This window comes from Nuphar pumila, chromosome 11 (genome assembly GCF_984573655.1).
Source record: "Nuphar pumila chromosome 11, dmNupPumi1.hap1.1, whole genome shotgun sequence".
Classification (NCBI taxonomy): domain Eukaryota; kingdom Viridiplantae; phylum Streptophyta; class Magnoliopsida; order Nymphaeales; family Nymphaeaceae; genus Nuphar; species Nuphar pumila.
Window position 1 is genome coordinate 119079465 of NC_143259.1, and position 23279 is coordinate 119102743.

The 23279-nt window shown below is 35.7% G+C and overlaps 1 protein-coding gene across 2 annotated transcripts in view; it reads right to left on the reverse strand.

Annotated features, from left to right (window-relative positions):
- Positions 1–23279, reverse strand: part of NF-YC10 (nuclear factor Y, subunit C10) — a 48688-nt gene that overhangs the window by 11693 nt on the left and 13716 nt on the right. For both annotated transcript variants that reach the window (XR_016426169.1, XM_089981444.1), the window contains exon 2: positions 4355–4439. Coding sequence is in view for 1 of the 2 variants with exons in the window: in XM_089981444.1 (XP_089837570.1) it covers positions 4355–4439 (85 nt within the window). In the remaining variant the exon portion in view is untranslated. The remainder of the gene's footprint in view (positions 1–4354; positions 4440–23279) is intronic.

Here is a 23279-nt window from a genome sequence, read left to right on the forward strand (position 1 = left end):
AATACAATCTCACAAATTCGTGCTCACATAGGCACCACAGTTATGTCTTGCCACACTCGCAATATGAACCTCAAGCAAACCAATTCCCACACAAACTCAGACTACATAATGCCATACTTGCACTACGAACATCACAACAAACTTCCATGAATATGTATTGCCCCACTTGCAATACACGCAACAACCATTGCATCGTATACATACTTGCATACCACCCGTGCATCTTAACACCAACCAGATCCCTCCTTGGACTACTGAACCCATACTAATGCATCACCGCATACACGCCATGAATTATGTGCTCAACGACACTAGCCGATCCATCAGACCAAGCGAAACACAAAGCTCCAACTGGAATCCCAGATAAACAGCCAAATACCCAAGTTCTAACACAAGGAAACCAAGCTTTGCATCTTAGGAGTCAAAGTCGACCCTCAACACAGAGGAGTGAACGCCTGACGTGTAGGAGTTGACCCTCAGCCAAGACACCTATTACGAAGGTGAAACCCATGCATAAAACCTCCAACACCAATTAGATAGGGTCCCACTGACCATACCACAATCATATCGGGTTGGATCCCTCAGATCCCAAGCTCAACAACATCAACCCGCACTCAAAACACCAAAAGAAGCCCATTTACAACTCACAAGCACTCGAGTCGATTCAAACCACTCAGGAGTCAACTCTCCACTGCAGGGGTCGACCCTGACCAAGCAGGAGTCAACTCTCCACTGCAAGGATTGACCCTGACCAAGCAATAGTCAACTCTTGCAAACACATAAGTCCAATAAAAACATTGAATAACAAAACTAAGTTGAAATTGAAATGTAATATAGTTGATGACAAATTGTAAAAGAAAAAGAATACAAGTAAAAATACAAAATAAATAATCAAGATCACAAAAGGAAATAAACAAAGTTCATGACACAAGGTTGAATGTGTCCAACACTGATTTGCCTGTCCACCAAGTCACCTAATCCGTCTAGGTGTCATGTTGTGTCGTCACATGATATCATGCTAAGTGAAGTGTCATGTGACATAGGATTTAAGCCATGAACTATGAGATGCAGCAAATTGGTGCATCTAACATAGAATTGCCATAAGAAAAGCACTGGACTGCAAACCTTATTTCCTATTCCATACATATGATTATGGCCAGCAAAATCCATGTGTGAAGGTCCTGATAGGGCCGATATTACACAAGATTCAGCTGGCAATAATGTTCATCACCAGCTAGTGATCAGAGTGCAGATTCCCATGTTCAATTGGTAAAATCAAGTGAAAAATATGACTAAGAATTCATAACCTAAAAAAATGTGCCTCAGATCTTAATTGTGATAATATGATTTAATTGTAGATCAGCCAAGACACCTACTGCTTTGATCGCAAGATTGGATAATGACTAAGACAGTGATCCTCTATTTGATGCACAAGAGAAGCTGAGGAGTTCAGTCGGTGCCTTACAATACATGACTTTTATTGAATGGTTTGGCATATGAGAAACCAGTAAGCAGCTCGTGTTCTCAATACTTGTAGCACATTTCAATTTGGATTTGCTAGGAAATCCATCTACAAGGTAGTTGGTCAGAATATTGCCTATTCTTAGGCACTATATTTTGGGAGTAAGAGGCATAGAATGATGACATTCTCAAGCATAGAAGCTTCATACAGAGCAATGGCAGAAGTAACTGCAAAAGTTTTATTAATATGATTTCAATCTATGTGTTGTTTTGCTTTTGTTTGGACTCTTGTTTGCTCCTGTAGACACCCAATTTGACCAAAATAGTTTGTTTACAAAGTTCTTTTTTGAAAGCAAGGTACTTAGGGTCAATTTCAAGGCAAATCTTAGTTCAATCGTATTTTTGACCCATAAAATGGCATTTTGCAGAATTTTATCCTAAAGATAAATTAAATTATAGGATTTCAGATTTTAAACAACACAAAATCCAGGGCAATCCGATTGGAAACTTGTTTAGTAAAAATCTTCTTTTATGGTAGGGTGCACTTTGAGTGCATTTTTGACGCCCACAATGATCTAATTTAGCTTTTTACTTAAAAGATGAATTAACGTCAGCTTTCCAATGCATCAAACAGTTTCTCAATCTCGGTTAAGAATTTAGAGTAAAAACAAATTAGCATGTTATAATGGATCCGAAGTATGACCCAATTTGAAATGTGGAGATCTGAAATTCCTATATCAAATCCATAGGAAGCACAAGATAAGCTATCTAAAATGATTACAACATCCTAAAACCAGAAAACTTGACCCAATAAGTAAAAGAATGATATATATATATATATAACTAGATTGCTTATACCACTACTTATTTGTCATCTAGTAGGGAGAACATTGATTGACAATGTTGACACCTTCCCCACGGTAATCCAACCATCAGCTAACCAAAGGTCAAAAAATAAAGAAGGAATGGAGACTTTTCCATTTCATGTGAAGGCTGTGAGAGAGACAGAGAGAGAGAGGTTGTGGAGATTGAATGTTGTGTTTATGATGAGAATGGTGGCAATAAAGAAGAAAATGATGATTCTGATCAGTGTTGTGAAAAGCATTGAGGCGTAGTGAGGCATTCCACCAAAAACCGAGGTGAGGCGTAAGCCTCGAGGCGTAGTGAGGCATTCCACCAAAAACCGAGGCGAGGCGTAAAGCGTAAGCCTCAATTTTTTTTTTGAAAACTTTAAAAAAATTATTAAAAAATATCTAAAAATACAAATAAATAAAGAAATACTTTATTGATGAAATAACAACCAATAAGAAATAGAAAATCTCAAATAAGTACTAAAAAATATGATATTAACATATAAAAGTAACTAAAAACTGATTACATAACTGGAAAATAAATGAGATTAACCAAAAAAAGTTAAAATATACTAAGAAACTGATTACATAACTGAAAAATATATGAGATTAACCTACAAAAGTTAAAATATATGAGATTATTCTAAAAAAATGAGATTAACATATAAAAGTAACTAAAAAACTGATTACATAACTGAAAAATATATGAGATTAACCAACAAAAGTTAAAATATATTAAGAAACTAATTACATGACTGAAATAACTGAAAAATATACGAGATTAACCAACAAAAGTTAAAATATAGCAATATACTAAAAAACTTATTACATAACTGGAAAATGTATGAGATTAACCTACAAAAATCTTTTTGATTATGTCTCAGAAGTCATGTTGTAAAAAAAAAAAAATTGTGCCTTGAGGCACAGAGGGCCGCGCCTCAAGGCGAGGGGTGCCTTTTGCGCCTCAAGGCGCATTTTTGATAACACTGATTCTGATAAATGGACATGAAGTTGTTTTGGTGGGTCTGGGGAGGCAGCTGCAGTGATGGTGGTCACGAAGATCTTGATGACAGTGATCCTGACCTGGTGGTGGTAATTGGTAAAAAAGTTGATGATGGTAGTGATAGTGGTGTACAGTTGAGGCCATTGAGGATACTGATACATTGCAAAGACAGAGCGGACATATATGAGCAAGAAAGCCAGTGGCATATGAATTTCAGAGAAAGTGGTTTGTGGAAACTAAAAAGGAATCTAAATTTCAGGAATTAATATATATATAGTCGTGTGCCCGTACCCACATTTTTTGGAATTGTCGTGTCGCACCCCCCTACCTGTACTCATACCCGTACCCGTACTCGCATTCGTACCCGTACCCGTACCCATACCCATACCCATACCCAGGTGACAGCTTTTAACCTTCGTTTCCTATTAAGCTCTGTTTCCTCTTTTATTAATAAATCATCCTTGATGCTTAAAAAATTTGTAAAGCCTTGAGAGCCATATACGTGCATGACTACTCAAGCTCAAGAATGTTACAATAGGTCCAGATGTCATGGTTCTTCAAAAAGACCATCAAAGAATTTAAGTTCTAAGCTGAAAGGTAGCTTTGTAGTTTGTTCTGTTTCATCTTGCGAGGGAGAAAACCTTAAATTTTTTCCCTCGTTAATGCTTATTCTTCTGTCAACCTTAACTTCTCATTTCTAAGTTAATTGGAGCAGTATATTGATCTTGATGAGTAACATTAAATGCAAGCTTATTGCCATCGATATATTGACATACATACAAGTTGGAGGGAACAATCCCAGCATCAGTCCTTGCATATGATTATATATGTTTGTCATTGGCATTTCTTCTTTCAGAACCAAATTAATTTTTTCTATACTACCAAATGGTTCATCTGGAACTAAATTCAAATTAGGATAACCAACAAAAGCAATGATTGTGCAACCCCAGCCTTAGTGATTTTCCTTGCAAATCAGGTAGACAGAATTGAATGTTGCTATAAAATGCTACATGATATATAAAGATACCAGAAAACTTACACAAATGCTGGTAATTTATAGAAGTCTTCTTCTCCTGTACGGCAAAAGTGTATGAATCTTCAGCTAGTAGCTTGAGAAATTGCTCCTACAAAATATGAGATGAGAGATTTCAATGGGAGAAGAAAGATCAAAGAAAGAGGAAACAACAAAAGATAAACAGTAGAAAAGCTGATTCATGTGCATCTCATGTAAAAACAGTTTCTCAATCATCAAGCCAAAGAAAAAGAAGAGGAATATGAAATTAACATCAAGTAACTAGTAAGAATGGTTGAATATGACTAGAAAAATAAAAAAGAAAAGCAGACCTATATGATTCGACCACCAATTAAAACATATGAATTTGTTGCCAAATGAAAAATAAAATCAGACACTGCAAAGACGCATGCCCAGTGTCAACAAGGCATTTCAATCACCAAAAGATACCTGCAGTAATCCCTGCCCCATGCAAATACTTAGCAATGGATATACATCCAGATTCCAGATAGCTTATAGACAATAAAGGCAAAATGTGTATTATGGAATAAAGGTTTGCACTTCTACTTGAACTTTCTTCAGATGTTCAACAGCTGTTCTCTTCAGTCCTGGAAAGATCAATTGAGGTGGGACTTGATGCAACCATAGCAAGTACTCTTCATGAATGCAATTCCCATCTTTTGCCCCAGCCTTTTTTGGTAAACCTTCATGCCCATCCTTGAATCAATTCATTACAAATTTAGGCAAGTTACCTTTTTATTCTGTAACTTGTGTAGAATATAGTTTGGATCAAAGAGACCATTATTCTATTCATGATTTGAGTCACTTATAACATTCATGTGGACAATGCTTTTATTGTACATATTTATGGATTTTTGTTTGTCTTATGGATAATCCCTTAATTTGAACATCAGGTTGAATCCAATGTGATTCTCACCAGATCAAAATGTGGTCAGCCATACTAATCCGTGACTGGGAAATTACAGTTATATGCAAATAAAGTTAGATCCAATAACATCAGGTTTCATTCTACAATGATATTCCAACAACATGCATACAGTCTAATGTGCAGGCTATGCTTAACATCATTAGGCACACTGTAAGCATGAAGTTGCACAAGATCAGCCATAGCATGAATTTAATTTAGGTTGTCTATCATGTGATAGACCTTATAATATCACACATACGCAAACATAAAAAAGTTTATTTGATTCATGGTATACATATATGCATATACATATACATATGTATTTTATTAATGAAAAAAGGTGTCAAGGAGTCGCCAGCAGCAGATACAGTATGAATAGTTAATTTAGCACACAAGAGAGTGGCTAATCCATTTAAGATCTTAGTTCGGCCATTTGCCTTTAGCACAGGCTGCTTGTCAAACTGAATTTGCACATGAAGCATGTTGAATAGTGTCATATGCGTGAAATAGGTGCATCACATGCATTTTTAGTTTTGGTGCTACCCTCCTATTTATGTACATAAGATTCTTTATGAGGACATTTTTGTATTTTGTAAGAAGGTTAGAAGATCAACTAATTTTGTATTTTAGTGTAGCCAAGAAGGGACGAGTCCTTTAAGTTGTAATGCTTGCTATTTCTTAGCAATGTAGCTTCCTTTGTGTTTTTCTCCTCTTTATTCTCTCTATCTTCTACCTTTCTTGTTTTGATATGGTATCATAGCTATATCAAAATCAAAGGGGAGGTCAAGAGCATGTTTAGGAGAGGCTGGAGGCTTCATTCATCAGCTGTTTGAGGTCTGCATCAGTGTAAGTGAAGGAGGTTGCTGACATCATCACACCAGTATGGATCGTCCATTTTGAGTTGATGAAGGTAGGATTCAAGTAGCTCTTGATTTTAGAGACTTATTAAACCAAAAATCAGGAGGTTTATGACAAGTTGGATACCAAAGAGGGTGAGAAGGATATTTATAGGATTGCAAAAATGAGAGATAGAAAATCGAGGGATCTGGGTATGGTTAGATGTATCAAAGATGAAACGCAAAGGGTTTTAGTTAAAGATGAGGAGATTAAGGAGAGATGAAAAGATTATTTTGATAAGCTATTTAATGAAAGTCATGCTCAGGATCTTGGAGACTTTTCCATTCCTTTTCATGAGATGAATCGTGACTTCATGCGCAAGATTCAAAAGAAAGAAATTGCAGAGGCTTTGAAGAAAATGAAATCAAGAAGGGCAGTTGGCCCAGATGGTATACCTATCGAGGCTTGGAAATGCTTGGGAGAGAAAGGTTTAGAATGGTTGACAAATCTTTTTAACAAGATTTGGCGGACAAATAAGATGCCTAATGAGTGGAGGAAGAGTACTTTGGTGCCTCTATATAAGAATAAGGGTGATATACAAGATTGCACAAACTATCGTGGTATAAAACTCATGAGTCATACTATGAAACTTTGGGAGAGGGTGATTGAGTCTAGGTTGAGGAAGGTTGTCATGATATCGGAGAATCAATTTGGTTTTATGCCTGGAAGATCTACTATGGAAGCTATACATCTTCTTAGACAACTTATTAAGAGAAATAGAGAGAGGAACAAAGATTTGCATATGATTTTTATTGATTTAGAGAAGGCTTACGATAGAGTACCTAGGGACGTTCTCTGGTGGACAATGATGAAGAAAGGTGTTTCTCTCAAGTACATTAGTATAATTAAAGATATGTATAAAGGAGTAGTAACCAATGTCCGCACTTGTGGAGGGGTGGCAACCAATTTTCCTATAACGGTTGGGTTACATCAAGGATCTGCTTTAAGCCCTTTCCTATTTGCTATAGTGATGGATGAGCTTACGAGATCAATTCAAGAAAAGGTGTCGTGGTGTATGTTGTTTGCTGATGATATTGTTTTGATTGATGAGTCTAAAGCTGGGGTTAATGCTAAGTTAGAATTATGGAGACAGACATTGGAAGCAAGAAGTTTTAAGTTGAGTAAGAGTAAAACAGAATACATGGAATGTCGATTTAGTAAGCAACGAAATAGAGATGGGAGTGTAGTGAAGCTTGGTGAGCAAGAAATACCGGTGGATGATTCTTTCAAATTTTAAAAATATTTGAAATAACTCGCCTCCGTTTTTGAAATATTTGCGGGAAAACTGGGAGACGGGATCCGCTCGTCGGTACGAGGTTCGACCGTTCCTAGCGCCTTACCAGGGGTAATCGAACCAAGGGTCGAATTAATGCCTTTTGCTTTGCTAAGAAATTATCTAAGTATTTATCCCAAGTCTAAAATGTACAATGAATCATGCTTGTGCAAGTGCAAAGATGTATGCTCCTTTTGAAAAATGTTTTAAAGAAATCCCAAGTGAATCCGATAAAGTGAAGAAATGTTTTCTAACTTAGAACTTAAGATTAAAGTTCTAAGTTTTTAGAATAATCAGGAGCTTTGGGAAAATAAATCTGGAATTTGGAAATTGATCTTGAAATCTGGAATGAAATGGAATTGGTTTTAAGAATTGGAATTTAAAGTGAAATTTGGATTTGGAATTTTGAATGGAATCAGATTCAAGATTTGGGATCCAAGATGATATTTGGATCCGAAATCTGAGATCCAAGATAGGGTTGGACTCTGGATCCCAAGATGGAATTGGATCTGAAGTCTGAGATCCAATGTTGGATTGGGTTCTGGATCCTAGAATGAATTTGGATCTAAAGTCTGAGATCCAATGTAGAATTGGTTTCTGGATCCTAAGAATTGGAATTTGGATCTGAATCTGAGATCCAATGGTAGAATGAGGATCTGGATTCTAAAAGAAATTTGGACCTATGATTGGAGACCCAAAAGTGGAATAAGGATTTTGGATCCTAAATGGAATTTGGATCTGTGATGGGAGATCCAAAATGGGATAAGGATTTGGATCCTAAGAATTTGGAATTTGGATCTGAATCTGAGATCCAAAGTAGAGTTGGATTCCGGATCCTAAGAATTGGAATTTGGATCTGAATCTGAGATCTAAAGCAGAGTCGGATTTTGGATCCTAAGAATTGGAATTTGGATCTGAATCTGAGATCCAAAGTAGAGTTGGATTCTGGATCCTAAGAATTGGATGTTGGATCTGAATCTGAGATCCAATGGAATGAGGATCTGTATCCTAAATGGAATTTGGATCTGTAACTGGAGATCCAAATAGAATAAAGATTTGGATCCTAAATGGAATTTGGATCTGTAATTGGAGATCCAAAGTGGAATGAAGTTTTATACTTGGAAATCTGGATCCAAGTTGAGACTAGGATTTGATTTTGGATTTGGTTTATGAAAAAAAATCCAAATAGGACTTTTAAAGATGGATCTGGGTTTTTAGAAACCCAAAATTTAAGTTTTGAGATTTAAATCCAAACCTTGATTGAAGATAAAGGAGGTGAGGTTGACCCTTTTAAAATCAGAAGATAACTTCAAAGTTAAATTGAACTTTGAATTTGAATTTTTGAATTGATTTTGAAAATAAAATGATTTTGGAATTTCAAAGTCGAATTTGGCTTTGAAATTAAATTTTTTTGAATATTGAAATGAGATAGAATTGGATTTGAATAAGATTTGATCTGAGAAATGAAGAGGGATAATCACTTGGAATTTTGAAAAGGAAATTTTTGAAAATGTGATGCGATTCTATCCTATATGATGAATGAATTTGAATAAGTTTGAAATTGGATTTGAAAAGCTATCTCATTCTTTAAATGAATTAAAATAAGATTGAAAATATAATACATCCTTGACTATGGTCATTGAATGTATTATATGATAATCTATATTTAAATTCAAAAGAAGAATAAAATACATTTTTAGTGCTTTTATAGAATTTAAAATGAAATTAACCCTCAATATACCCTGACTATGTCCATTGGTATATATCTTGAGTTAATCCTAAGTTAAATTCTGATAAAAGAAAGAAAAAAAATATTTTGAGAAAAATATGATGGATTTTGAAAGTGGACCCAGTGTGGATCCAATGTTATTTCGTAAAAGATAAGAATTCTAAGTTTTGTTCACACCCCGACTATGGCCGTTGATGTAAATCGTCAACTTAGAATTAACTGACCTCTTACGAAACGGTGCACGTGCCATTCGTGTTTCACCATTGTGGGGATTTTGAGAAATAAAGGAGAAATGCATGGAAATAAGCAATTTATGGCATTTACAATTTTCATCCATTCTATCTAAGACAGGAAATGTAAATTCTCATTACTTCTAGCTATTACAACTTGGAATTTGAATTGAAATCTAAAAATTTCTAAACTTGGAAACGAAGCATTATTTGTCATGCATACCTGCAAAAACAGGTTAGCGGTATACATGATTATGCCTACTCAAAATAGAGGATGTATACAAAGGATTGGAATGCCATCCGTGAACTAATTAAGGAAATATACATGGGATATGCTAGGTGTTATACATGAATTGATAGGAGGATGAAAATATAACATCTATGCACACCTGGTACCTACATACTATGCCTAAATGAGGATGCTGAATGTTGGTGTGTGTTTGTAAATTACAAGTGCAGCAAGTGAGAGATGATAATATACATTAGATGCTTACTAAAACAAGGTAAATGCAGGATATGATAATATGCAAACAATGGGTAATATGTGCTGTGGAGTGTAGAGATTATAAGGTGGACAACTGGAAATAAGTGAAAACAGGCACACAGTAAGGTATACAATGGCTGAAAATAAACAGGAAGGGTGAAAGACATGTTGCAGCTGATAATGGTGCAAGTGGGGACTTGTGGATGTTACTGTGAAGGAGGGGGGGGGATATGAGCTTGTGATAGCTCCAAGGAAAACACATAGAATCTGATTCCATCCTTTAACATTCAACTATCTTTTGAATAATATGGAATTACTCATTACACCAACATATAGATTAGAATTTTTAATAGCACCGCCTGTTAAATATTGCAGTGAACTGATCTCTTGTAGTGTCAAGCTGCTGTTGATGAACTGTAACGCTCCAATCAGCCTGTGTGTGGCAGGGTTGGTGACGCAGCGGGTAAAAAAAAAAAAATATATATATATATATATATATATATATATATATATATATATATATATATATATATATATACTAAGTTCGATCATTCAGAACTAGGCTGCCTTATTCATATTTTACAGTTCATCCAGAATCAGACTATTTAACCTTTGTTTTACAACACTATATACTAAGAGGAACAAAACTGATAAATAAGTTATTGGTCATGTGTATCCAGGAAATTGGCCATCTATAACTTCCTGTTGCTTCAAATGAACATGCTAATCCAAAATTTTTTTTTCTAAATGTAAGCACCTTTATTGAGATTCTGAAATGTAGGCAGGCACATATCAGAGCCAGATAGAAATAGATGTCGATGTAGCAAGATTCCATACCTTAGTCACCTGATATCTCTCCTATATCATCATTGTCACCATAATCAAAAGCCTCTGAGTATTTGGTTTTTTCAGAGTCTTGGTTCCTTGCCAGACTTTGGTGATTCGAACCCACGCAGCATATACTTGAGGAACAAAACTGATATCAGTTTTACAGGCTCAACACAGAAAAATGGGTAATAAATTGATCCCACAAGCTTGGATATGGAGTGGCAGGTTGGACCTCTCCTGTAGTCGAGCCGTTAGTCCCAACCAGATTGATTCTCGTCAACTCATCTCTTGATTAATCACGATTTTTCCAAGATGGCTGATGGTCTTGCCCATTGACTTTCAAGGAGAAGATGCTAAATATCCTCAAGAGCATTGGATGGGAGGCCACCCCGTAATTGTCTGTAACTTACTTCAGGGTATAGCTGAATTGAGCTGGCACCAGCGATGATAGTTTGCTTTTGGCCGTATTCTGGAGACCACCTTAGAGAAGGAGCTGAGGAAGGTAGATATTGAGGCTTGGTTTTTACGGGAACTCTGAAGGAGGAAGGAGAGATGCTAGATGCCGATGGAGAGGTAGAAGACGGATCTGCTGTGGGTCTCCTTTCAGAACCGAAATGAAGAAGAAGGAATTTGAGAAGAGAAGCGCAGTGGAGGGGTGAAACGCGGTCATGCATGAAGAAGGGTGCGGGGGTGAGAAGCGGTAACGGATGGTGAAGGAGAAGAGAAGGCTGTGGAGGGGTGAAAACGATGATTTTAGGGTTCTCCTATGCGATTCCTTTATAGGGGAAGAAGAGGAGGTCCGAGAAGAAGGTTGTTAGAGATCGACGAGAGGAAAGGGTGTGATGGGCGATTGGCAATGGAGGAGAGAGAAAGAGAGAGAGGGGAATGGAGGGGTTCGTGTGATGGAGGGCTTAGAGGAAGAGAGGGTTTTTGGTGGGTAATGGAGGAGAGGTGCGAGAGTGAAGAGAGAGATGGAGGGGGCGGCTCCTTTTCCTCTTTTTCCTTTACGAAGGAAAACCCTAAAAAGTTTTTTTGCAAAAGACCCCCTTCGGTTTTCAATTTTTTACAAAAAGGGGCTTCCGAGGTTTTTCGCAAAAATTGATTTAAAAGTTTAAACTTATTTGCTCCTTCTCAAAAACTTTCCAATTTGCTTTGATTTTTGGTGTTATCTTTTCATTTTCTGCATTTTCAGAATAAAATCATAAAGTTTTACGAGAAACTAAAGTTTAAAACTAATTTTTTGGGGTTTTTGCAAAAATATTTACAAAAGGAGATTTTTCTGAGAATTTAAAAGCTATTTTGAGAAAATTTCTTCAGAAAATACATTTGGATCCGGATTTTGAAGAAATATGGACTTAAAGCACTGGATTCGGATCTGGAATTGATTTTGAATATATCAATATGAATTTTAATTCAGAGAATCTGAAGAAATGACTTGATTTTCTCAGAAAACGAGGTTAGGGGCAAAAGGGTCATTTTTACAAAACTTTGAAAAATTTTGGGTGTTCACACAGATCAAGCAGTTGCAGCTCCTTGCTCAGTCAGCCACTACCCCCTCTTCCTCTGCTCCTTCCTCCTCTTCTGGTATTGCCTTTATAGGTATCTTGGATTGTTGCCCTAGGTGGTTGATAGATTCAGGAGTTTGATGTTATATGACAGCTCATAAATCTGTCTTAACCATTTGCCATCCCTGTAATGGTGTTTTTCGTACTATAGATGGATCTTCCATGTTAGTTTCCAAAATGGGGTACCTTGGGTCCAAGTTAAATGTCTCTCAGGATTATCATGCTTCTTCTCTAGCAATGGATCTTAATTCTATTGACTAAATTACTAAGCATAATTGTGATGTCACCTTCTCTCCTGTTGATTGTGTTTGTGCAAGATCATCTAACAGAGAGGACGATTGAGATTGCTCATAGGAAGAGAGATCTTTAGTACCTAGACCGGCTAGACATGAACGAATAGAAGAGATATGGAGTTGATGGTCTGGGAGCAGCAATAGTGGATGAGTTGGTCTTGTGGCACCAAAGATTAGGGCATATTTTCAGCCTTAGGTCGCAATATTTGATTTTTATGGCAGTTTAGGTGGGTCTAGGCTAGTAGTATCAAGTAATGCACAGGGGTGTGAGAGTTGTAGGTTGGTAAAGGGTCATGCCTTACCGTTTGGAACTATAGATAGGGAGTCAAAGAGTCATTTTGAGCTTCAATATTCAGATGTTTGGGTCCTTCTCTTGTTTTGTCTAAGGTAGTTCGTCATATTTTGTGATCTTCATAAATGATTTTACAAAATATACATGGGTTATTTCATGAAAAATAGAAGTAAACTTTTTGAGAACTTCAAAAAGTTTTGTGCCATGATTGAAATTCAATTCTTTGTTAAGATTCAAATCCTTCATACTAATTCTAGTAAAGGATACATTAGTGGTATGTTTGAGAACTTTTTGCAGGAAAAGGGAATTGAATATCAGAAGAAGTGTCCTTATACACCTGAGCAGAATGGTGTGGCTGAAAAGAAGAATAGTCACATTTGGAAAACTACTAGGGCGTTACTCTTTGAAGGAAGTGTCACTAGAGACTATTGGCAGATGCTGTGTGCATGGCAATTTATCTATGCACTCCAGGACTCTTAAAGGTATATCGCTATTTCAAAAATTGTATGGAATTGTCCCAAATTATAAGATGATGAAAGTCTTTGGGTGCACCTGTTTTGTGCTTTTACTTAGTACATGTAGAGATAATCTCTCACCACATTCAGTAAAATGTTTATTTTATGGGCTTCTCTCATGGGCAAAAAAGGGTATAAGTGTTATAATCCAGTTGAAAGAAGAATTTGAATAATCTCTCACCACATTCAGTAAAATGTTTTTTAGTAAGATTGAGACTAAGGAGTTAGTTGATTTCACTTTATTGATACCATTTCCTATGGAAAAGGGAAATGAAAAGAATGTGGAGGTTTAGCGGGAGGCAACTCAAGGGAGAAGTGGTAGATTTGGATAATCTTATTCTCGAAGGTGAGAAAATGTGGTTGGGACTCCATTCTTGGATCAGATAGAAGAGGAGGAGTACGCAACTTAGAGGCTAATTCTAATTCCTAGAGGACACCAATTTAAAGTCTTCGTCTACCTCTTCACCTCCCTAGGTAAGTAGAAACTCTAAAGTCTCTATGCCTCCTACACATTTGTGTCCTATGACTGTTTCTCCTAAGCATTGTGCTTATTTGTCCCTAATTTACTCCTACGTTGATCCTAGTTCCTATGCAAAGGTGGCCTCTAAAGGCGAGTAGCAACGGGCTATGACTGAGGAGTTGAATGCACTAAAAAAATGCATGCTTGGATCTTGATAACTCCCACCTTGCCAACAACTTGGAATCGACTTTATAAAAACTTTTGCGCTTGTTGCTCACAACTATCAAAAGGACTTTGCTTCTTCTTCTTCTTGTTGTTGTAATAAGGCAGTGAAATCTTTGGCAAATGAATATGAATAATGCATTCTTGAATGAAGATCTAGATGATGGGGTGTATATGGAGTTACCGCAGGGATATTCAAATTCGCAACACAGAGTATGTAGATTGAGAAGAGCTTTGTACGAGATCAAACATGTGTAACTTGGTTTGAAAATTTTAGTATGGTTGTGATATCGCTTAGATTCGAGTTGAGTCACCATGATCCTGCATTGTTTAAATCCTCCTCTGTTCATGAGAAGTGCATATTGCTCTTGTATGTTGGTGATATGATAATTACAAGCGATGATGTGGAGAAAATAGTCAACACAAAGAAAAATTTGGTTGACATTTTTTAAATGAAGGACCTAGGAGATTTGAAATATTTTTTTGGTCTAGAAGTTGCATAATAAAAAAGAGGGCTCTACTTGTCACAACATAAGTATATGACTGATCATGTGGTGAAAGCTAGATTAGTAGATGACTCTGAAAGAGTTGTTATTGCAATAAAAGCAAATGTGACATTGAGAGCCACAAATGGAAAAAAACATGACGATCAAGTGATATACGGGCAACTAGTAGGTAACTTGATATATTTGACTATTACTAAACATGAGATTACACATGTAGTTCATGTTGTTAGTTAGTTTATGAGCTCCCCCAAATCAAGGATTCACCTAGAAAACGCAAAAACTCGTAGTTGAGTGCCTATTGCTAGGATAACCTCTCCAGTTAGTATCAATATAAGCAATTAAATCTAACATAGACGAAGAAGACAAAAAAAGTATTCGTAAAACAACTCCCATGCATGTTGAAATTGACTAGTTGTATGAACATGTGTTATGTCTGGTCTAGTAATCAATAGGTAAGAGAGTGCTCCAATCAATTGTCGATAAGGTGCCAAATCTTCAAGAGGTTCTCTATCATTAATCTTCATCTTGACGTTAGTAACCTCGGGAGTATTTACTCTCTTATCAATCATAATTTCATACATGAAAACAACATCATAGGCAAACTTAGATTGAGATAACAAGTACCTTATGGGAGAATAAGCAACTTCAATTTACAAAAAATATCTTAGAAAACACAAATCAATCATTTCAAAATTGTTTTTAAGTAGCATTTTGATATTTTCAACTCCTTGTTTGATTCCACTAGTGATGATCATAACATCAATATATAAGAGCAAGATGACAATATATGTGTTAGATTCCTTAACAAACAAAGCAGTGTCAGTCAAACAAGATCTAAAATCAATATCAAGCATACCATATTAAACATGTCATACTATGCTTTCAGAGTTTGCTTCAAGCCATACAGAGCCTTACTCAAACGAAAAACTTTTTCCTCAGGAATACTCATACCAAGTGGTGCCTCAATGTATATTTTTTCAATTAAATTTCCATTAAGAAAGACATTCTTAACATCTATTTGATATATGACTTACTTCTTAATAGATACAACTACAATAAGAGTTCTAATAGTGATCATCCTAACAACAGGAGCAAAAGTTTCTTCATAATCTATACCATATTCTTGAAAATATTCGTTGGTTACTAACGTAACTTTATACCTTTCAAGAGTCCAATCACTCTTAGTGATTACTTTATACACTCACCAACATCCTATAAGTTTGTTTCCTAGATGATCTTGAAATTTTCAAGTTTTGTCTTTTTCTAAGGCCTCTAATTCTACTCTCATCGCTTCTACACATTCAGGATGTTCTTTAGCTTGGGAATAGGACCATTTTCTACATATAAATGGATAAGGGCAAGACGAGATTTGTAATTAGATTAAAAGGACTTGTAAAACAGAAATTTTCTAGATGATCACCTAGTTTGTACATTATCTTCACTTTCAATCTTTAAATATTTTTTAAGTGCACATGGAGGTCTTTGATCCCTGCAAATAGGTTATATCACTATCGAATTGCTCTTCATCAAATATTTCATTTCTCAGATCTCTTGATTCATCAACATTTTCATTAGTATCATGATCAAACTCACAATCGCAATCATTAATATCATGAGTTGGAAGAAAGTCAAGCAAGAAAGAATACTCATTAACTTCCTTAGGTTTTTCAAAACAAACCTATTTGGTTTCTAAAATAGATACATTTCTCAAACATATAATTTTTCATTTTTACGATCATAACATCTATATCCCTTTTGGTTGCCAGCATATCCAAAGAAAGCACAAGGGATAGCCCTGTGAGAAAACTTGTCATTTTTGTTGGTCAAAACAAAACACTTACACCCAAAAACTCTTAATTTGAAATAATAAGGGGTAAGTTTAAAAAGTTTTCTGACATGAGAGATATTTTGTAACGATCAAGATGATATTTTATTCATAATCAAAAGACTTTAGGTACATGCCTTAAAATAAGTAGAGTTTTAATAGTTTCAATAATATTTCTATGTTTTCTCTTAGCCAAACCATTTTGTTGAAGTGTGTGTGGACAAGATGTTTGATGTGTAATGTTGTGTAAGTTAAGATAATCTTTAAATTCTTTAAAGAAAAATTCTCCCCTTGAATCTGTGTGAAAATAGAAATGTTGTTAAATCTATTCTTAACGAAGTTATTAAAAAATTGAAAATGCAAGAAGACTTTGGATTTATGTCCAAGTGTAACAAAATGGGAGCAATCTCACAAAGCACTGTCATGAAATGGCACGGATCCATATGCAATCCAAAATGAACTCCAAGAATCGAAACATAATACGTTTGGACAAAAACACAACTAAAATAAAACACAAGGAATGTGAATGAATAAATTCATTAATAAAGAATATTAAAAAGTACAAAAGAAAAATACATATAATCCTCACTACAATACACTCAAACACACAAAGACCTAAAACTACCCATCACTCTCTCACTTTACAAAGCGCACACCCACCCCTATTTATAGAGAAGAAAGAGAGGAATAAATAGAAAAAAGAGAAGAGAGAAAGAGTCCTCTCAACCAATGAAGGAGGGACCTCCCAATGGCTACGACTAGAATTCTAGCCATTGGGATCAAGTCAACTACTTTGGCTTGGTCCCAAATATGATATATATATATAATTGTAATAAATCTATACATATAATATGTATATAAAGACATAATTATATACATGTACATATATACTATACTATATACATAAATATGTATATATATACAAAAATAATACATTAATCTTAACACCACCCCTCAAACTTACAGTGACACTATAAGTTTGCAAATACAAACAAACAACCCATTACATAAAAGATTTTCATTTGACTTCATCAAGTTCTTTCTTCCTTGCTTCCTTAAAGGGTACTCTTGATCTTCAATCATATGCTCTATTATAAAAGTCTTTAGAATCTTTAATATCACTACTTGAGAACCTGTAAATAGAGCTAACTAGGCATTCCAACTATATACATATATCATAAACAAAAAAAAGACTTCAAAATTAGCGATATGTCATATATATTATGGAACGAGGATGGCCAAGCACACCAAAAATTTAATAAGACAATTCAACAATTTTCAAAATCTTTTAATAGTAAAAAAGATTTTGACATCAATTTTGAAAAAGTCATTTATTTGATCACCTTGATAGATGTGGACATCCTGCCAGCTTGACCCTGATGCAATAAGGGCTTCATGCTTACCCAAGCTTGGTCTGACTCTGTTAGGTTGAGCCCATTTCAGACCCATTAATTTATTGGGTGGGGTCTGCGCTGCAATATGTGGCCTGAGCCTACCACTGCGGGGGCACCTGCATGGCTAGCAGGGTGATTGTGAGGACGCTGAGATGAAAGCACTAGATCAAACCCCGCTGGTGTACGAGTGTATCCGTAGCTTTCAGAGGTGGGCCACGTAAGGCAGGGTGGTTGTGGGGTTCATCTATTGCTTTTCTGTCTCCAGTGAGTGTTCATCGTCATCAAACCTACCCCCATACTTTTTTATTGAATTTTAGTATTTTTTTCAAAATTTTGATCATACACGAGATTTATATAAGCTTATTTTTATAGGAATCAGTTATTGAAGCGTTTGTTTGATTTCGATGCATGGATAGGTTTTTATAAGTTTCAAAAATCAACTGCCTATAATTTTTGTAAATTTTCCAAATACCATTTTTTCTATCCAAAATTCATGATCCAAGCGTGGATTTTTAGTAAATCAATCATGCTCAACACATATGTGCAGTCAAAATTTTTAAAAAAAATACCAAAAAATTTTCATTGAGTAGGTTTAACATGTTTTTTTAGTGGTTAGGTTTTCATTCCAATATATATGTATAGCCAGGTACTCAATAACCCATTGGACGCCTAGCTTGATGTCCACCGGTGCTCCTTGAGATATAAAGTTACTTTTTTTATCATTGAATGATTAAATTTTGCAAACTGAAATCTTATAAATTGCCATCCAAATTGAGACGTTTTTCATTTTATTTTATTTTTTAAAATTGTACAAATGAATGTGTTCTACATGCTTGGTTTTGTAAGCATTAGATTAGACCGTCTGATTAAGACGTTTGAGCACGTTTTTCAAGACCTAAGAATCAATAGTATCAAAAGAAGAGATGCATGCATAAAATATCTCAAAGATAACTCATAAATCATTCATCACTTTAAAAATTCATGAAAACATGCATTATTCAAAGTCATGGAATATGGATTTTCAAAGAACATCAATACCATGAATAAATAACTCGCAAAGGAGTTACACAAAAAATATTCTTCAAAATAAGTAGTCATATTAAATGCACAGCGAAAATAATGGAAAAGTTCAAAATTCAACATACAAGTCATAACAATAGATATTTTGTAATAATGGCAAACATTGTCACAAAGAGATTAAAAGACTCAAACTGATCATAACAATTTAAATCTCAATAATAGAAACAATATCTATAAATACATTCAAAATATAGCATCCTATGCAACCAAGGCATATCATGACATAAATGACGCAAGACAACCAATCATGGAACAAATTTGAAATATCCTTAATCATGTATTTACATGAAAATATTTCAATAAACATTTTCCATATAAGGGCAAATGAGTGGAAAGAATTTAGAAATTTTATGAAAAGATTTAGAAATCATTTTATGGAGAGATTTAAAAATCCCATAAATATCAAGAAATGATATTTTTCAAACCTCAAAAATAGTTCAACCACTAAAAGCAATCACCTTACTAGACCTTAAAACCTCAAAATTCAAGTGTATCAGCTACTAGAGCAAAAGCACAATACAAATGTCAGTCATTACCAAACCAGTGACCATGCATCAACAATCTGGTAATCGAAACTGAACACAACCCTGACAATACAAACCAGTGTTATCAAAAACGCGCCTCACCTCGAGGCGAGGGCTTTTGTGCCTTGAGGCGCAAGCATGAAGCATAAAATCATCGAGGCGTACGCCTCGAGGCGAGGCGCGCACGCCTCATATTGTTGGTCAAATGAGGGTCAAAGCCCTCATTTGACCAAAAGTAAAATGTTACCCACGACCCTAATGAGGGTCGGGGGCCCTAATTTTTCTCTCGCAACCCCTCTTTCTCTCTCGTCTCTCACAGTTTATCCCTCTCTCTCTCGTCTATCGCAACCCCTCCCTTTCTCGTCTCTCACAGTCTCTCACCTCTCGTCTCGGTCTCTCCCACCTCTCTCTCTCTCGTCTCTCGCAGTCCCTCTCTCTCGTCTCTCACAGTCTCTCTCTTCTCGGCCTCCTCTTTCTCGCCGGAAGCAGCCGCGACGCCGGCAGCCCTTGCCAGACCCCAAGTAACCCTGACCCCCTTCATTCTTTTTCCTTCGTATCTGCCTCCCTCTCTTCAATCTCTCCATACGGCAGGTATCAAGGATTAAAGTTGTTTCTGACTGTTACCTTATATGCAATCAAGTTTCTAGGGAATCATGCTTTTCTTGTGAAGTAATTTTTTAGTCAATTTTGTGCATGTCCTCTTACAGTTCTGTATTGATGATTTTTTTGTATGTTGCTGCTGCTGTCTATCTAGAAGAGCAGATGGGCGTTAGATGCAATCTGAATACTTGGTTGTGGTTGACGTTGCTTTGTTATGCTTTGATTGTAGACACTCTTAGTTTTTGGCTGTTTGTTTTTAAGTGCAACTATGTTTTTTTTGTTGATACATTCTTTTGATCTCATATATTTGGTTACTTATAATGGTTGTGGCTTGTAGGAGCATAAAATGCATCACATTTTGTGTAGTGTGTAGCTTTTACTCAATAAAGAAGTTTAAAGATGTGAAGGGGGTTGGCTTTATGCCACTGACTTGCACCATTTCAAATATAGCGTGACTAAACTGTTTAATATTCTCATTTTACAATAGTTTCCTGATATTCCTTTCTGAGCAGATGATGGTGGTGGCATGGATCCGGATAAAATGAGGCAATGCATGTCACTTGGATATTCATTAAAGAGAAAGTTAGCAAATACAATTGGGCAATGTGAGCTATTATTTTCTCTGTAATACTCATACTATGCATATTGTTAAAAGAGGAATGTTCTTAGACAGCATTTCTGGATGTAGACTACTTATCTATCTGTTATCCAATGGAGCATATAGCATTGACTATCGAGTGATGAACTATTTTCATTTGCTGAATGCACATATGGAGAGATACTTACATTTTTTAATATGCATTTTGTTGTTAATGTTAATTTTTTATTGAACGAATGCTCATATTTTATTTCTTAGATACTTACATAGATCAAGTTGTTGCATTAATGTTACTTTTACATGTTAATCTCATATTTTTCCGTATTTATTTGAGATTTAACTCAATCTAGATTACAAGTCTATTATGAGACAACAATGGTATTAAATATATATATATACATGTATGTATATACCTATGTATACATATATATTCATATATATAGTTGTTAGTCTTGTAATAATTAAATGCCATATATGGGCATTTTAGTCATTTTCCTTGTAATAAAATTGTTTATTAAAACAGTTATTTTTTCCTTTTATTTATTTTTATTTTTCTATTTTTGTAATTAGTAGAGCCATTAGGAGCTCTATGGTCTTTTTGACCATAGAGTCATTGGGACTCCCAACGGTAAAAAATGACTGTTGGGAGCTCCCAATGGTCTCTCCTCTCTCCTTTTTGATATATAAATAGGGGTGTCTCGTATTCTTTAAGCTTTTTAGCTAAAGCATTTCCTCAATAAAACTATATTTTTTACCTTCTTGTATTGCCATTTATTGGTATTGTATTGTCCCAATAGTGAACTTGTGCTTGTGCACTTTGTGATTGTGATCTTGCAAGCCCTTAGTAGCATTGTTTTTTATATCTTCTGCTATTTCTTTACATGGTATCAGAGACATAGCCTTCTCAGTCTTGTGAAAAGCGCCCATCAAGTGATTGTGATTGAGGAAAATCTTCTTCAAAGTGATTGTGTGCTCATGGTTATTCAAGTAAAGAACGTGCTCTTACACTTCCATCTTTCTATCCCTCTCTTCAAAATGGAACATGAAAAAAATGATCTCTCCTTCAAGCTAAATGGCTCAAATTACATGGTATGGGCATCTGCTATGGAAAATAATCTCAAAGGGAAAATCCTTTAGGGATATATGATGGGCATTATCCCTGAGTCGCAACTTAAGCTCACCAAAAAAGGAGATCAAGAGAAAGCCTTAGAAGGTGATGCATGTATGAAAGCTATTCAAGACCATCAAACTGAGGTAGAGGATTGGGAAAATAATCATGCCAAGATTCTTGCATGGTTTATGAACAATGTTGAACTCAAGATATATGCCAACATTGCTAAATTTAATAAAGTCAATGAGGCTTGGTTCTTTATAAAGGGTATATATCATGGTTGCCAATTGAGGAAGCGGGAGCGGGAAGCGATACGGGAAGCGGGAGCGGGAAGCGAGGCACTTTCAAAATTTTAGGAAGCGGGGAAGCGTGGGACCACTTAGGAGCGATTCAGGAAGTGTCTCGGAAGCGACCTAGGAAGCGAGGGGGAAGCGAAAAAAATAAAAATAAAAAATAAAAAATACAAAAAATTTAAAAAAAACAGGGGAAGCGAGGGGGAAGCGTGGGGGAAGCGTGATGGGAAGCGTGCTTCCCATTAAAGGGAAGCGCGTCCCCCATTAAAGGGAAACGTGTCCCCCATTAAAGGGAAACGCGCTTCCCAAAAAAGGGGGACGCTTCCCCCCACGCTTCGGAAGCGCGACGTTCCGCGCTTCCCCTTTTAGCTAGGCGCTTCCGGTAACCCTGGTATATATACCCAAAAAGACCTTGCAAGACAATTTTCTTGCAAAAGAAAATATGAATCATCAAACAAAGTGAAATGAGTGTTTGTGATTATTTTAGTTCTCTGCTCCACTATGGGATGCATTGACTCTTCTTAAACTTAAGTGGGTTGCTAGTGAAAATGTAGAGCCAAGAAGAGAACAAATAGAAAAGGAACATTTTTTTCAATTTTTACATGGGCTAGGCTATAATTTGAGCAAGTTTGATTTTCTCTTCTCTATAGATCTAAACCTTCTCCTTTAGAAGATGTGGTTGTCAAAGTATGGCAAGTGGAAATTCGTTTTGGTAGGGTTAAAAGAGGATATCAAGTGTTGGCCGTTTTTAAACCCGACAACAATATGAAATTTTATAAGTCTCCACACTTTAGAAGGCAAAATAACTATAATCGTGGTTATAGGAAAGTTATTTGTCACTATTGCCATAAACCAAGACATATAAGGCCTAAATATCCCAAACTTAATGATAACTCCAAGAACAAGGTAGCTTCCGTTGAAGAGACCATACCAAAAAGAGAAAAATCCATTAAAAAAGGAGAAGACACTTTTCCACTTGCTCAACTATTGAAGGCACTCCAACAACTACTTAAATCTTCATCAACTTTGGGGGTTGCGATAGCATCATCCTCTCCTCCAGGTATCTGTTCTTGGATCCTTGATTCGGGAGCTTCTTTTCATGACTCCATATGAAAACGGTTGATCTGATTTATAAACTAATTCAAAACCTTCTTATGTTTTCACCGTCAATGGAACATCCTTACAAATTAAAAGTATTGGAACCTTAAATTCTTCTCAAAACTTTTATGTTCCAAAAGTAAGAGTTGTCCCAAAATTAAATTTAAATCATTTTTCGATTTTTAAAATATCCAATTATGGATGTGA